The following is a 16,453-nucleotide window of genomic DNA, read 5'->3' as shown; positions in this document are numbered from 1 at the left end:
AGCCACGTTCAGTGTCTGGGTCCAAGTCGAGTTAAAGCCAGGGTTTATGTCTGAAAGGGGTATGAGTGTTATATGTAATCTTTAAATCTCTCCCATTCATCCCCAACATCAGTGCTTAAATTCTTCCTAGAGACATGGTGGAACTCCAACCCCGCTGCAAGAAAACGGGGTTGTCTAAAAAAAAGTTGGATTCAAAAAGGGGCGTGGTCACACAATAGTGTCCCCAATTCAAATTACGCCACACGGTAGCACAATCTTATTCACATTATACTGCACATAGTGCCCCTGATTCTCATTACATCACATAGTAGTGTCCCTTATTCATGTTATTGACACACAGTAGTGCCCCTTTTACACAATGCCCACATTAGTGCCCTTTATATACAATGCCCACAGTAGTAGTGCCCCTAATACACATAATGCCCACAGTAGTAGTGCCCCTTATACAATGGCCACAGCAGTAGTGCCCCTTACACATAATGCCCACAGCAGTAGTTCCCCTTATGCAATGCCCACTGTAGTGGTAGTGCCCCTTATGAAGTACCCACAGTAGTGGTGCCCCTAGTAGTAATGTCCCCAGTAGTACTGCCCCCAGTAGTAGTGCCCTCAGTAGTAATCCCCCCAGTAATAGTGCTCCCATTAGTAGTGTCTTACACGCACAAAAAAAAAAAGCCTCGCTCCTGCGTCCACTGCAGTCCAACTGTCTGCTCCTTGGAACTATGGGAGAGACGTCATGACATCTCTCCCATAGTGCCCACTGTGGGACCCAGAAGCCGGAGCTCAAGAGTGAACTCCAGCCTCAGGCTGCCACTGTGGGGAAGGAGCCAGGTGCCCGCTGGTAACAAAATCTGGCAAATGGAGCCTCCCTGCGGCGCTGCGCTGACTGGCTGGGTAAGGTGGGCCAGAGGTGGCGGAACTGGTTCCATCTCCAAATAGAACTGACGCAAGGCAGTTCCGCCCCACTTTAACCCCTGCTCCACATGCTATCAGACCACTCACATGCCCCTTCAATGTCCCTTAGACTTCATCATATGCCATCCAAGCAACCTACATGCCACTTCATACCATCAGACTACCACACTTGCCCCATCAATGCCCATCAGACGATCACACATGCCCCTTCAATGCCCCTTTGACTTTACCATATAGCATCTGAGCCCCACATGCCAAATCAATGCCCCTCAGACCACCCCAGATGCTATCTCATTGCCCATTAGACCACCTCACATACCCCTTTGATGCCTCTTAGACTTTACCATATGCCATGAGACCACTCCACATGCGTCAGTGAATACCCATGAGACCACCTCACATGCCGACAATGTCCCTCAGACAAAGTAACTGGACAAACCTGTGTGTAAAGAGGGAGGGTAGGGGCACTGAAGCAGAGAGGGAGAGACAAATGCTGGTCACCTCAGAGGAAAAGTGCAGCCTGCAGGCAAAGAGAAGCAGCAGTGCAATCAGGCCACATTTATGATTGCAGTGGGGTTATGTGTAGGGTTGCTATATTTCAAAAATAATAAAACGGGACAAATTTGTGGGGATCCCGCCAGCACAGTCAATCCACACCACACCCTATTACATAAACCCCATAGTATGTGAATTATATTGCTGTGAAGGCAAAATACAGAAATATTTACAATTTGGTTGTTTTTGGATATTTAAAGGTCACAATTTATCCTGACTATATGCATTTCCGTTGTGTCTACTGAACAAATTAAGAAATATATTTAAAAACTCAGATGTACATGACAATGATCCTTCACTTTCATTTTGGTTTTGAGAGTAGGAGACTCATTATACGTTTTACTGGTCATTTTCCTGGAAGTTAAAGAAGCCTTGGATGCAAGCTTGTGTTTTTTTGTGTTAATAAGCACTGCACGTTGAGTGTAACAAAGTTTCATTGTCGATTTCTTAAAATTTCTTCATAAAAGGAAAGTCATTACGCAATTTATCAATTAATTGACATTTTCTCTTAAATAATTATAAATTAGAACTATGAGCTTAAACGCAAAATAGTATTTAATATAAATTATGGGAGGCAGTCTTTTGAATCAAAAGACCCAAGACCAAGTTGAAAAAGAAAAAAAATAAATTTTTAACCCTTAAATTGCAGGGTAATAGTGTATTCTATATTTATTTTATGGAGTCTTTTGCAGTACACTACAGTCCGGTTGTTGACTGAGGGCCTGATTCTGTAAGGATCGTAATTTCAAAGCTGCACTCAGGCAGATATGGTAAAGCAGCAGGAGGTATCACGCCCCCTGGGCATTACTTAACCAAGCTGCGCGGTTCAACGCAGCATCAGTTAACCTACGTTAATCCCATAGGGTCCCGCAGCCGGCCGCCTCAGTTTAGAGGAGGAGGCCAGGAAATCTCTGTCACCCAACTGAGATCCTGGCCTCTTCTCTTCTCCCCAATGGTGGCGACACACCTCCATTCTGGGTAATGGAGGCTGTCGCCGCCCCCAAACGCCAGCAGACTGCAAGCGGACTCGCAGACTTGTTCTGCACATGCGCAGAGTGGGTCTGGAGCCTGCGCAGATTTCCAAACATCGGGAATCTGCTGAATCAGGCCCTGTGTTTATAATTTACAGTGACTGTGTATGTGTCACTGTCACTGCCTTGTGCTGTCTATATGTCTCCCTACTTATCTATTGCTCTCTGTTTATCTATGCTCTCTCCCTATCTATGCTCTTTATCTCTCTATCTACTGTCTCTGGAGACGGTCTTGGTGGGAACTGGTCTGTGAAGGAGTGATCCAGACCAACGCCGACATCTGAGCTGCCTGCATGCTAAGGTGGGCATGTAGACATAGATGGCCGGACACTGTTGATGTAACCTCCCGGCGCTCCACAACCACATCACACACACCAGGTTTTTCCTCCGCCCTGTCCCCTTCCTGATCCACTGGCTTCCGGCCTTCGTCCTACGGCTGCCAGTCCAGTAAACAGGACATTTAGGCATCCCGAAGGCAGTCATCGGGACGTAAGTCCGGAAACCAGTAAAACCGGGATATACAGCATACCTAGTTATGCAGAGGAGCAGGGTCTCTGGTACAGTCAGAGCCAGCAGTTAAAGTGGGCCGGAACTGCATTCCGTCACTTCTATTTGGAGACGGAACCAGTTCCGCCTCCTCCAACCACCTCAGCCTGGCGCCGCAGGGACGCTCCTTTTGCCGGGCGCCCGCTGAAATTTTATTTGAGGCTGACGTCTCTCCCATAGTTCAGAGGAGCAGGCAGGCGGACCAGACTGCAGCGGACGCGGGAGCGGGGCTTAAGGTAAGTATTACGTTTATTTTTTTGTGTTAGCGGCTTCACTATAGGGGGCACTACTACTGGGGGCATTACTCAGGGGACATTACTCAGGGGGCACTACTACTGGGGGCATCACTATTGGGGGCATTACTCAGGGGACATTACTATTGGGGGCATTACTCAGGGGGCACTACTACTGGGGGCTATACTGGGGGCACTACTATTGGGGGCATTACTACTAGGGGCATTACTATTGAGGGCACTATTACAGGGGGATTACTAATGGGGACATTGCATAGGGGGCACTGCATAAGGGGCACCAGTCCTGGGGGTACTGCATAAGAGGGCTCTGCATTAGGGGCACCACTACTGTGGGTTCTGCATAAGGGGCACTACCACTGTGGGCACTGCATAAGTGGAACTACCACTACTGGGGGCACTGCATAAGGGGCACCATTACTGAGGGCACTACCACAACTGTGGGGCACTGCATAAGGGGCACCACTACTGTGAGCATTGATAAGGGGCACCACTACAGTGGACATTATGTGTAAGGGCACTACTGCTGTGGGCATTGTATAAGGGGCACTATTACTTTGGGCATTGTGTATAAGGTGCACAAATGTGGGCATTGTTTAAAAGGGGCACTGCTGTGTGTCATACATGAATAAGGGACACTACTATGTGGTGTAATGTGAGTCAAGATTATGCTACTATGTGTACGTAATTTGAATTGGAAATACTATTGTGTGGCCACACCCGTTTCTTTTGAGACCACGCCCCTTTTTTCAGCACGCACTATACCTTTATTTAAAAAGCGCCGAGGGGGGCACGGCGAGTTCCACCCCTTCTCTAGGACCACTTTAAGCACTGGTCAGAGCTACATGTCTCAGCTCTGCAGGGTGTATTTCTTGAGTTACAAAACATGCAAATAGGAACACTCGTTTAGATGGTGCCAAAACTACAGAATGTGTTTCTATTATTCCTATAGCCAGTTGCTCTTTTATTTAAGTGGTATGCTAGGAGTGCAGTGTTTGGCTATGATTTCACAATCCAGTGCAACACTCACTTGCACTCTATACTTGCTACACTCTACACTTGCTACACTTTAGACTTGTTACATTCAACACTTGCTACACTACACTCAACCCAGTGCTCCCACCCACTAGCTCCGCACAAGTATGATTTGGCAGGGAGACAAACTGGCATACACACAGGGGGGCACCGTCCTCAATCATAGATGAATTTAACATATGACAGCTTTGTATTGGTAAAGTTTATTGGATTCGATAATTAGGAGCCTTCTCTAATGGAAGTTTAAATAAAGAATATGGTTTCAGTGTATACTTATAACATGTTTTAGCTGCAATAATATCTTTCAGTACTTTGTTTATTGAGAATTTCTATTAGTTGTATAGTATTTAATCCTTAACTGATAAAAAAATATTTTTAATACATTTGTTCCAGTAAGTAGGTACCTATGTTTTTTTAATGTTTTTACTGGTACACTAAGATTTGAAATGTTCATACGGCATAAAATTATAAAGTGAGTTTGATTAGTATACTATTATAATACTCGTGTATTATGTATAGACAATAGGGGTATCCTATTATCTGATAACATTGAGTCAGGGTTTTATATACCTATTTGTTAATTAAGAAATTCTGCATTGATACTAAGGGGTATATTTACTAAAGTGGGAGTTTTTAGAAGTGGAGATGTCGCCCATAGAAACTAATAAAATTCTGCTTAACATTTAACTAGCACCTTCTAGAAGATAATAGCTAGAATCTAATTGGTTGCTATGGGCAACATCTCCACTTCTAAAAACTCTCACTGTAGTAAATGTACCCCTAAAGCTGGGTACAGACCTAACAGATATATCTGCAGATACATACACACATACACACTGAACAACCATCATCTGTCATCTGGTCACGGGTCCCGCTGGCCGGGGTCGTGTTGTGGCCCCCCTCACCGTGGCGATTGCAGCTAGTGTATGGCTGGTCGGCTGATCGCCCGTACACACAGCACAATGGACAGATATGTCTGTGAATGAAGACACTGTTACACACTCTCTCCGACGCACACACAATATATTGGACGATCAACTGATCGGCCAATATATCTGCCAGTGTGTACCCAGCATAAGATCAGGATGTATTGGAAACTCAAACATTTTTAGGCAGGAAGTTACAAGCAGACTGGCCCCAACAACACAACACAATGGATGATCAGGGGACAGTTAAATGATTCAACATATTTGGTACAGCCCTGGGGATTTCAGGTGTTTCACGCTCCACTGCAAGTGATTTATTTTGTATTTTAAATAATTATACACATAGAGATTACATTTTATTATGGACAGGATGTATTTTATCGAAAGCTAAAGTGCTAAAAGTATTATTTTACAGAAGATAATGAATACATCATTTACAGCTGGAATCATTTGGGTTACAATTTTACAAATGCAGAAAAAGATGCGTCCAGTTCAAAAATACTATTAATACCACTAGACATATGTCAGTCATACAAATACGTACACTTCTGCCCCAAGACAGTGTACAAATGTGGCTTGACGGTGTTAGTAGTAAATACAATGTAATAATGTAATGAAGTTTTGTATACACAAGAGTAATGACAATTATTAATAAATGCAATAAAAAACTAAACTCTACACAACTGTTGTTTAATCCTTTGATGAAAATCAAATGGGAATCTTGTTTCCTGAACCAGCCCAAATGAAAATGGGATGGATGACCACAACTTGATATATGTAGGTGCAACACTAATGATTTAAGAGTTATCAGCTGGAAAGGTCAATACACAATCAACCGATCATCGGTACCTAGATAGTACTACTGATGGTCTTCATCATCAGTGCATATAGGCCCTGATTCAGAGACGCTCGCTGCCCGCATGCTGGGATTGTGGGTGTTTTTGGTTTTTTTTGTTCTCCGGCCGCTCGCAAAGCTATGGGAGACCACCCACAGCTTGTGCGAGCGGCCAGGAGACCATCGCGATAATCGCGACGAGACCCTACGGTAGGGTCTAGGCTGCCGCAAGGCCGAGTGGACTTCCTGCTCTAATAGACATCACTACTGACATCAGTAGTGATGTCAGTAAGACCTCCCTACAAACGCCAGGCGTTCATAAGGGAAGCGGATGCGGTACATGCGTAGTGCCTAAACATCGGGCCGCTTGAAACGGCTCTGAATCAGGGCCATAGTCCTAGTTAAACTAGGTCTCTAATACCTGAACAAAAATATGCCCTCTTAAAGGCATATTTGGGGATGCACCCTCATCTGTTTACAAGGTGGGTACACACCGGACAGATATATCTGCAGATGATGATTGTTCATACACACCAAACAACCATCATCTGTGGTCCCACTGGCTGGAGGTCGTGTCGCAAACCCCTCCCCAACACCCTCTGCAGCAAGTATATGGGCGGTCAGCTGACCACCTGCACACACAGCGCGATGTGCAGATATATCTGGGGGGGGGGTGCAACGTCGTTCATAGACATATTGTCTGTATACACTGGCCGACGGGCACACGATATATCGGCTGTTCAACTGAATGGCCGATATGTCTGCCAGTGTGTACCCAGCATTACTGTGCCCTGCTGCTGTGTTTATAACCCATCCCCACCTTCATAGGCATAAAGGGATACAATTTAACAAACAGCTAAAGTCTGTATATTAATTATTCGTACGCATTGTTGATGGCATAATACATAAATGCATCTCCTACGCAAATAAAACTGACGTACCTTCAACACTAAAAGGAAAATAATTAATTCCTCGAACAGCCCCTCACCCAGATTTAATGAAAAAAATAAATCTACAAATGCCTGCAGAATACTTTATTTCTGCATTACAGTGTAGCCAGGCGAAATGGTAGGATAATGTTGACATTATCTACATGCTCCCATGAAACCTCTGTAGCCTAGAAGACCTTAATATAAGCAGTGTATCTTTATCCACTTATATGATACACAGAAAATACTTGGCTTAAATGGCTAGACTGCATTTTTCTCAGAATAGGCAATTACCAGCTCTCAAAGTAAACAGAACAATTTACAATAAGTGGCCTATTCTAATTCTAGTCACTCTCTAGATCAGGGTAGAAATGAGCGTACATAATGTCCGCATAATGAGTGTAATGACAAGTCTGACAGTGAATATACACTGATTGGAATGGCTGACTATTCTCACTCACTAGCTTTTGACATTAGGCGTGTCTACATGTCTTTGTACATGTCTCCAATGATAATCCTAATTGTTGCTATGCAAGCTTGGCGAGTATAAAATGTCCAGCTCTAAACACATTAATTAATACAATCTGGGTGAGTCACAAGTAAGAAATTAGTACTATCAAATGCTGGGTACACACAGGCCGATATATTGGCCGATCAATTCATCAGCCAATATATCTGCTGCCCGTAGCCAGTGTGTACAGACGATATGTCTGTGAAATACGTAGTTCAGACATATCGTATTGGCTGCAGACATATCTGTCCATCGGCAAGTGTGTACGGGTGATCTACAGACTGCCTGTACACACACAGCAGCAGCCATGCGGAGGGAGCAGGACACGCCCCCCCCGGCCGCCGGACCGCGGGCAGAAGCAGATGATGGCCGTTCAGTGTGTATGAATGACCGTCATCTGCAGACCCTCCAACATGACCCCTTCCATCCGATACAAAATGCTCTGCTCTTGGATTTCTCCCTTAATTGATGATTGCAGCCACCTGTAGTGAAACACCTGCTTCATCTATTAACTAGCTCAACACAGGTGACTGCAATCATTAATTAGGTGGGAAGTCCAGGAGCAGAGCATTTTGTACCGGGTGGAAGGGGTCATGTTGGAGGGTAGGTACTACAGATCACTCGATCTGCAGATATCGCTATAGTGTATACCCAGCATTATTCAATACCTCAACATGGGGCAGATCAGAGAAAACACTTGAAAGCCGTTATAGGAGATCCAGGCACAAAAGTCAATCAGCACAAAAGTGCAGCACAGCAGATGGCCGATAAGTGTGTACGGGCGACCCACCGATCGCCCGTAAACATGCTGTGGTGGTGATTGGCAGATCAACCGGGTGGGTGATTTAAATGCCTGTCCATTTGAGCTGTCAAGCCCAGCACATCGGGGCAGATGAATTGGTAAATGTGTATACACTTACCAATCATCAGATAGGTCAGCGGGTCAGCTGAGTGTGAGCCTAATTTTAGACCTGTAAACACGCCAGGGTTCTGATTGGCTACACCCTGGCACAGCATTGTGCTCTGACTGTCTGCAGGTTGGTTCTTGCTCTGTTCATGCCTGTACACAGCTGTTGCTGAGAAGAAAAAAACAAATACAATAGGCGCTCACACCCTAATGAAATATGCCAAAAACAGGCTATGACATAGACTAAGCATTAATTCATATGTATCAAAAAGGAGAGTTTTATAGAGTTCAATGGATAATTTGCTTTTCAGTCTCTAAAAAAAACATGTAAATCAATTATTAATTTCAAACACCTCCAGTGGGTTGGGTATGGCGCCGGCATCACGACAGCCGGTATAGAGAGGAAAACACAAACAGACTATAGGCCTGATTCAAACTCGCGAGCGAGCGCATAGCAAGCGGGTCGATGGTGGCCCAGTGCGCACGCGCAAGCCACGCGTAAGCGCAAGCCCCGTAGCGAGTGAGACTTTCACTCGCTCCAGGGCTCACAACAAAATGGGGCGGCTGTCGATGTTGATCGACAGCTCGCCACGTTTTGTAGGCGGGTAGGGAGGGTGGCTGCACAAATGGAGGTGTTCCCATTTGTGGGCAGCCCTACTGACATCACTTGTGATGTCAGTAGTGGACTTCCTGCTCTATTAGAGCAGGAAGTCCACTCGGCATTGCGAGTGCTGAGACCCTACCTTAGGGTCTCCTCGCAATGCCAAAGGTCGCGATAATCACGACCATCTCCAGCCCGCTCGCACAAGCTGTGGGTGGGCAACCACAGCTTAGCGAGCGGGCAGGAGAAAAAAAAAAAACATCCCCGCCCTGATTCAGAGCGAGAGCTCGCAAACAGCGAGCGCCTCTGAATCAGGCCCTATGACAGATACAATATGTATCCATTTACAATCCATAATATGCAGCTTTTCTGGATAACAGTGGGTAAACCTCACTCAGCAAAAGTTCCTAGCACTGTAACTAACATGCACACTGATTAAATGTGTCAGTCACAGACTAGTCACATGTCATTAAAGGTTTGTTGAATGAGTCACTGATAACAAGAAGACCAGTGTTACAGCATCTGTACAAAGTGTATCTGTCATTACCATTTTAAAAGAGGGGAACACAACACACGCTAATTATAATTATATGTATATATTTTTACCTTAAAATCACCTGCAACACCCTCAGGGCTAGAATAAAAAGGGCCTCATGTTACTGCAGTTCTAGGCCTATATTAAAAAAAACAAAAACACAAAAAACATAGGACAGAGATTACATAAACTGCACACACATCCCAAAAATTTATATTTTCATATATGAAGCATGGAGGTAATAAGAAAATAATAGCCATGCCCATATGTGTGAATAAAAGATAATTTAAAAATAATTATGTTACCTAGGAGACTTCAAGTCCCAGTGCATGTATGAAATTAAACTTTACTTATTTATGTAGAACACTATTCTCTTCCAGCATTCATAAAAGGATCTTATGCTCAAAGTTCTGGCCCCTGTGAGAAACATGTTAAATATTATATACCAAGCAATAAAAAAAAACAATTATAAATAGGGAAAATAAACATAATTGATGTGTTTCTTAACAAAAGCACAAACCCTCCCATAGCAGAATGTCAAGTCAGAAACCAGCCTGATACTTATTTAGTAAGAGGGAGGGTCAGACACAAAGACACGTTTCAACATCCTAGAAAGTCTTACCGTGCTGTATGTACTTGTAAAAATGACAATTAACCCTTGCACTGTAGCAACAACATTACCCTCGGCTGATTCCTGGTGGAAGGCAAGAGGTCAAGAAAGCTTCAGTACGCTATGCAATGCAAGCATTCGGCAGGTTACTCATGGGTATAGCAGTCATATGAGTAACAGGAGCAGCCATTATTCTTTGGGATGTGCAACATGTATGTTACACAGAATGCAAGTAAATAGGGGCATCATGTAGCTTGATGGCAGTATGACGCTTTGGATAGTCGCACAACATACATTCTAATAGCTGCCTCCACTGTGCAGGAGACAGGTATACAGTGCCAGCACAAGATGAACCCAGTCAGTGCCATGATGATGTTATTCACAGCAAAGTGAAGTGGGCGAGATCTGGGAGGGTTGTCAGCTCCCTTAAATTTGGGAGTCTCCTAGAAATCCCAAGTATGCCGGACACTGACATGGAGGGGCAGCAACTACAAGCTTCTTACCAGTGGAGCTGTGTCTTCTGCTCCTCCGTGCTTGTGGTAGGCTGGGGTGTGGCATTGTGCTATGAAGTCACAGCCCAGCACTGCACTCCCAAGAATAGAATATGCCACCTGCCCCTGCACCACAATAGCTAAGAAGTGGGGCAGAAGAATAAGGGGCACTCGGAAAGGAGAAGGCAGGGTTGAGGCAGAACACAAGGCAGGTAAAACTCGCATACATACATGCCAGGAGCGTAGACCATTAACAGACTTTTTGAATGTCAACTATATAAAACACGAATGACAATCCGCAAATACAAATGCAAAGCATTGAAAAAATGAGAGAATGCGGCAGTTATTTCACATATTCATGAGTGCAAAATAGAATTACATGTAAGTAAAGTAGTAAACTGAGGACTAATGTACATAGATATTACTTGTAAAATACTACTGTGTAATTATTTCTTCCACTGCTAATCATGGAGGGGTATCGTGTTGTGTTACGACAGCATTCACCTGCTTAGGGTGGGCACCTAAACCCTCTTATCTCTGTATCACCGCCAGTCCACATCTTCAATTTAACTCGAATCCCCAGTCTCTTTTGCTTTCAATTTACCCCTATTTTTTCACTCATGAATATGTGAAATAACTGCAGCATTCTCTAATTTTTTCAATGCTTTGCATTTGTATATGATCTGTTTTATAAAGTTGACATCCAAAAACTCTGTTAATGGTCTAAGCTCCTGGCATAAAGCACTGCAGAGCACGCTAGGAAAATATAATTACATGTAAGTAAAGTAGTAAACTGAGGACTAATATACAAAGCTATTACTTGTAAAATACTACTGTGTAATTATTTATTTTTCCACTGCTAGTCATGGAAGTGTATCGTGTTCCGACAGCATTCATCTGCTTATGGTGGGCACCTAATTCCTCTTATCTCTGTATCACTGGCCAGTCCCCATCTTCAATTTAACTCAAATCCCCAGTCTCTTTTGCTTCAAGTTACCCCTACTTTTCTTAGCATACTCTGCAGTACTTTACAACACAGTAATAATACAAGACTATGGGGACTATTTATTAAACTAAAATCACATGTAAAAGGCTGTTGACTCCATAATTAAACCTTTTTAATATTGGGGCAAATTAACAAAGGGTGACCACATGAGATATTAGAGCAGGCTTGCCGACATTCTGGCTGCCCCTTCCGGGGGAGGGGGGGCAGCCAGTCGGGCAAGCAGGGGGGCACGGTGCGGCAGAGGGGTGGCGTGGCCGGGGATACTACACCACAGCGGGTGACGGAGCGGGGCGGTATGGACACGGAATCGTGTCATTTTGGGCCCGCTACACAATGCCGAGGTTTTCAGCATTGTGAAGTAGGGGGCGGGGTAACGACGATGCGATTCAGTGCGAATCGTGTCACTGCCCCCCCACTGCGGGGATTTTATTGTAACAGCGGGGGGGGGTCTGGATAGGTTGGCAGCCGACGGGAGCCTTGCCAGCCAATCCGGGAGGGGGGGGGGGGCGGGAGGGGCACCTGATTTTTGGGAGGCTCCCGGCCAAATCGGGAGGGTAGGCAAGTATGCATTAGAGATTATCACATTATATTATGTTCAGTTAAGTAACACAGAAAACAGCACTGCCCATTAATGGGGACTGACAATTTATCATGCTCCAAAAAGCTTACCTTTACAAAACTGGACCCATGATAGCTAATACCATTTCCAGATGGTATTAGCTACTGTAGATAGGCTACAGCAGTGATTCCCAAACTGGATGCTGTGAGACACCTGCAGTTGCAGTGGTGCCAGGGGTTTGTGGGTCCAGGACCAAATCAATTATTTTTATGGTCTATGAGATAGGCAAAATGAGAGCTGGTGGGTGCCAATCATAAAATATGTGGACAAACATAAGCGCAACCATGTCCATCACCACATAACTGAGCCTAGATTACATATAGACAATATTTACTTATTTTAATAATATTTGCAGAATTTCTCAATAAAAAACTTTTTGGCCTAGGGGCATATGAAAGAAAATGTTGTTACTGTAGGGAGCCATGATTGAAGAAATTTTTGGTACCACTGGGCTACAGTATTGCTGGACTGGGATCTTTGGTTGGATTCCTCCACGGGTCCCAGGACTGTGCACATGTGTTTTCCTATGGCTGTGTATGCGCAGTAAAAACACCTCATTCACCGCTTTGATAAGAAAGCAATGTATAAGAATTTTGGATGCACTCTCCCAGCATCACTTCAATGGTAAATTGTCTCATTAATTTGTCTGCTGTCACTGTGAATAGCAGTGATAACAGATTTTAATTAATGGAATTTTAGGCGGCTCTTGAAAAATAGGATCCTAGGTATTAGCAAACAGACAGGTTCTGTACACAGACTGAAACATTTATATATATTTATTGTGGTGTTAGCGTTTGTTCCTATTCTTCAAGTTTCTAAATGATGTGTGCAGTCAGAAAGAATGGCAGAATCTTCTTGTTAATAAATAATAATTATTATTTATATAGCAAACACATATTACACAGAGCTTTACAGAGAACATTTTGTCATTCACATCTGTCCCAGCCCCAATGGAGCTATCATCTAAGGGTGTACATCTCAGATGGTGGGGCGCATGCGCAGGACCAACGTATGCATATGCAGAATGGATCCTGCGTTGTTGCACATTGTACCCCCTGAGCCGCCCCTCCATCAGGAAAACGGGGAGTGTCCTCATTTACTGGGGATGCCAAGCCAAGGCTCTGTGTCTCTCGACCCAGACTACCTAGCCTCAGCTATGGAGCTGCAAGGTACAATCTAAGTAACCACAGAGTTACGCAGATCATGGTCAATAGTCTCGCAGATGATCCATCGCTACTCGGATCTTCAGTGGTGTCAGGAGGGGTCTTTTCTCCTCAGCCACCTGCTGCTGCACTAGCATATTTCCAAAGATGCAGCAGCAATGCGTCCATCTCTGAATCAGGCCCTATGTGCCCAACTACATGTATAAACATACACACTAGGGTTATTTTTTGTCAGATGCCAGCTAATTTACCATATGCTTTTGGGGTGTGGAATTAAACAGGAACACACCGATACAAACATTGGGGATAACATACAAACACCACGCAGTGCCTTGATCGGGAATTGAACTTATGACCTCAGGGATGTGAGTCAGTAATGCTAACCACCAACCGTGCTGCCATGAGAACTTATATATACAGTATATATATATATATATATATATATATATATATATATATATATAAAAAAGAAAGTGCACAATTGATATTTGGTGGAGCAGATATAGTTTAATAAATCAGAATTTGGATTGTGAATTATATATAAGATTATGCACTCCCTACTATAATGTATATAGGTATTAATGGGAAAATTCAGTTCAAAGCCTGGTGTTGTGGGAATGTTGTGTGATCTGCAGATTTTGCAGATTTCCGGCCATTACGGATTCCAGATTGCCTAGCACTGAGGTATAGAAAGCTAGCATTTTTCTTGCTTGCACCTACAATGCTTTAGCCCTCAAGGTGGCAAGAGAACCAATTGGTTAATTAACTTCCCCCTAAAAGTCAGCGCAGAGTTCCGTGACCATAGCACAAGGCTGTAGGCCAAGGTATCATTTAATATCAATAATAAATAATATACAATAGTGGGTGCATTATTCTTTATAATACAAAACACTGAACTGATGACACCAGAGCTCACTGTTAATAAAGATAGTACTTACAGGAGTGTACATAGATTAATGTCTCTTGTGTATTATATGTGCCATAATCTTGCTCACAGACAATGCATTTACAGAACAGAAAAAGAAAACCCCCACCAAATGGAATAAAAACCTGCAGTAAAGTAATAGCCTGAGTCATGTCTTAAACCAAATGATGAAATCTGCATTTAGAACACCCTGCCCCCATCTGTCTGAGCCATTGCCAGACACCAGCAATAAATCCCATAAAACTTAAACAGAGTTTACAATAGTTTACTTCTGTAATACACAGTGATCCTGACCTAAGCACAAAGTGTCAGGCAAAATACAGTTAACCCATGCTGATGCTGGGGCATGAAACGCTGTAAGATGGGGGAGCTCTGTACAACAATGTAGGTTGTGTGTACACATCACAATGCAACAACAAAGCGTAGCCCTTGCAGTGACACAAGGGGATCTGGATCTTTAGTAACAAGGGTGTCAGATAAAGCTACACATCAGTGTCAGTGTAACAGCAAGTGTCACACTACACTCCACAAGTTCTCTGCAATGTTAAACAACACGTGGACACACACATGTACAGCCCCCTCTTCCGCACTGCCCTGAAAATGAAGTTGGGGCTTTATAAATACATCATTACAGCATGCATATGTATACACTACATATAACATAGTATAATTGCCATCTCTCCCTGATTTCCATGCAGAGCCCCAGGTGGTAAATTGGAAGTTTTTGTCCCTGCAGATGTCCTTATTTTTTCATTGGCACCAGTACTGTATAATTATTTGGCATATACAATGTCACTGTCACTCTCTATGCTAATGCTCTGGATTTATAAGTTGCTATTTTGTATTCAGTATGAACATATTATCATTTTTTTAAAGAATAGTAATTAAACACATAAAATGCCTTTTTAACTATGTATAATGAACATGTTATAATGGTCATTTACTAAAGTCGTGAGCTTAGGATTTCTGGAAAAAGGGTTACAATGTTGGTAAATAGAGCCCTTGAGCAGAAACAGGGATCTACAAGTCTACAGCTACTGTGGAAGCACCACTACTACCAGGATGGCCTTGCCTGCTAGGACTTGTCCCATTTCCTCTGTCCAATACATTACGCACCAGTCAGTCATAACTTGAGACCAGACAGAAGAGAATGTGGTTGGTATTCAATTAAAATAATACTACTAATAATAATAACAACAACACTAATAGTAACAACAATAACAATCAATAACACTCATAATAATAACAAAACACTCCTAATAATACGATTCACCTTCACCACTGCCCAAGAATAAAGACACAACTCTAATGAGGACAGCCAGCATAGCCCCACGCGGCCCTGAAGGAGCTGAGGTCGGTGACCTCATGTAGGTGACCCAGAGACCAGTGCAGAGTAGTTACCTGAGCGGAGCACTCGCACAAAATCGCATCCACCGGACTCTACAGCAACTGCGACTGCAGTGTCGGGACCTGCTGCGCTCAGCTTCTGCAAGCACGGGAGACGGCTCCTGATTGGGCACAGTCCGAGGTGGGCGTGGTTCAAGGACTGCTGATCACTGTACACAGACTTTACAGTAACAGCAGTAACCATGCAGCAGCCGCCCGCATTCATCTCTACGTCCCCTCACATGTCACCTCTGCACACAGGCACTGCATGCAGCATGCAGAATTCCTGCTCTGTATCTCCAGGCAAGCTCGATAGAACACACAGAATGTGACAGAACCCGCCGGACTTGGGCAACCTGTAACTGACGAGGTCTTGTGGTAATACACAGCATGCCCTAGCTGGGGCAGGTGTTCTGTAAATTAGCTAGACATAAGCATCTTTGCTATTCCCTCAGATGAACACAGCTGCCAGTCACTTGTTCTTGGAGAATTTTGGCACTTTGATCATTCAGATGCATCCATAGTTTACTATAGTGTGTGCACCAGGGGGTGCTGTCCTGATTAGTGCTAGATTGTTGCCGTAAAACTGTAAAGCTGGCCATACACTAGTAATAGGGCCCATACATCTACGCGTTCAGCATCCGATCCGATTCACATCGTATAACCCTGCAGTCCCGTC

The 16,453-nt window shown here is 43.9% G+C and overlaps 1 protein-coding gene across 2 annotated transcripts in view; it reads right to left on the bottom strand.

Annotated features, from left to right (window-relative positions):
* LYPD6B (LY6/PLAUR domain containing 6B) overlaps window positions 1-15,864 on the bottom strand; it is a 119,164-nt gene extending 103,300 nt beyond the window's left edge. The window contains exons 1-2 of one of the 2 annotated variants that reach the window (XM_088474933.1): window positions 15,790-15,864; window positions 9,646-9,712 (exon numbers count right to left, since the gene is read on the bottom strand). Coding sequence is in view for 1 of the 2 variants with exons in the window: in XM_088474932.1 (XP_088331058.1) it covers window positions 15,790-15,818 (29 nt within the window). In the remaining variant the exon portion in view is untranslated. The remainder of the gene's footprint in view (window positions 1-9,645; window positions 9,713-15,789) is intronic. The other variant, XM_088474932.1, reaches the window with a different exon arrangement.
* Window positions 15,865-16,453: the final 589 nt, after the last annotated feature.

The sequence above is a fragment of the Taudactylus pleione genome, unplaced genomic scaffold (assembly GCF_031769625.1).
Source record: "Taudactylus pleione unplaced genomic scaffold, aTauple2 ptg000156l, whole genome shotgun sequence".
Taxonomy (NCBI): domain Eukaryota; kingdom Metazoa; phylum Chordata; class Amphibia; order Anura; family Myobatrachidae; genus Taudactylus; species Taudactylus pleione.
This window is presented reverse-complemented; position numbering and strand designations above follow the sequence as displayed.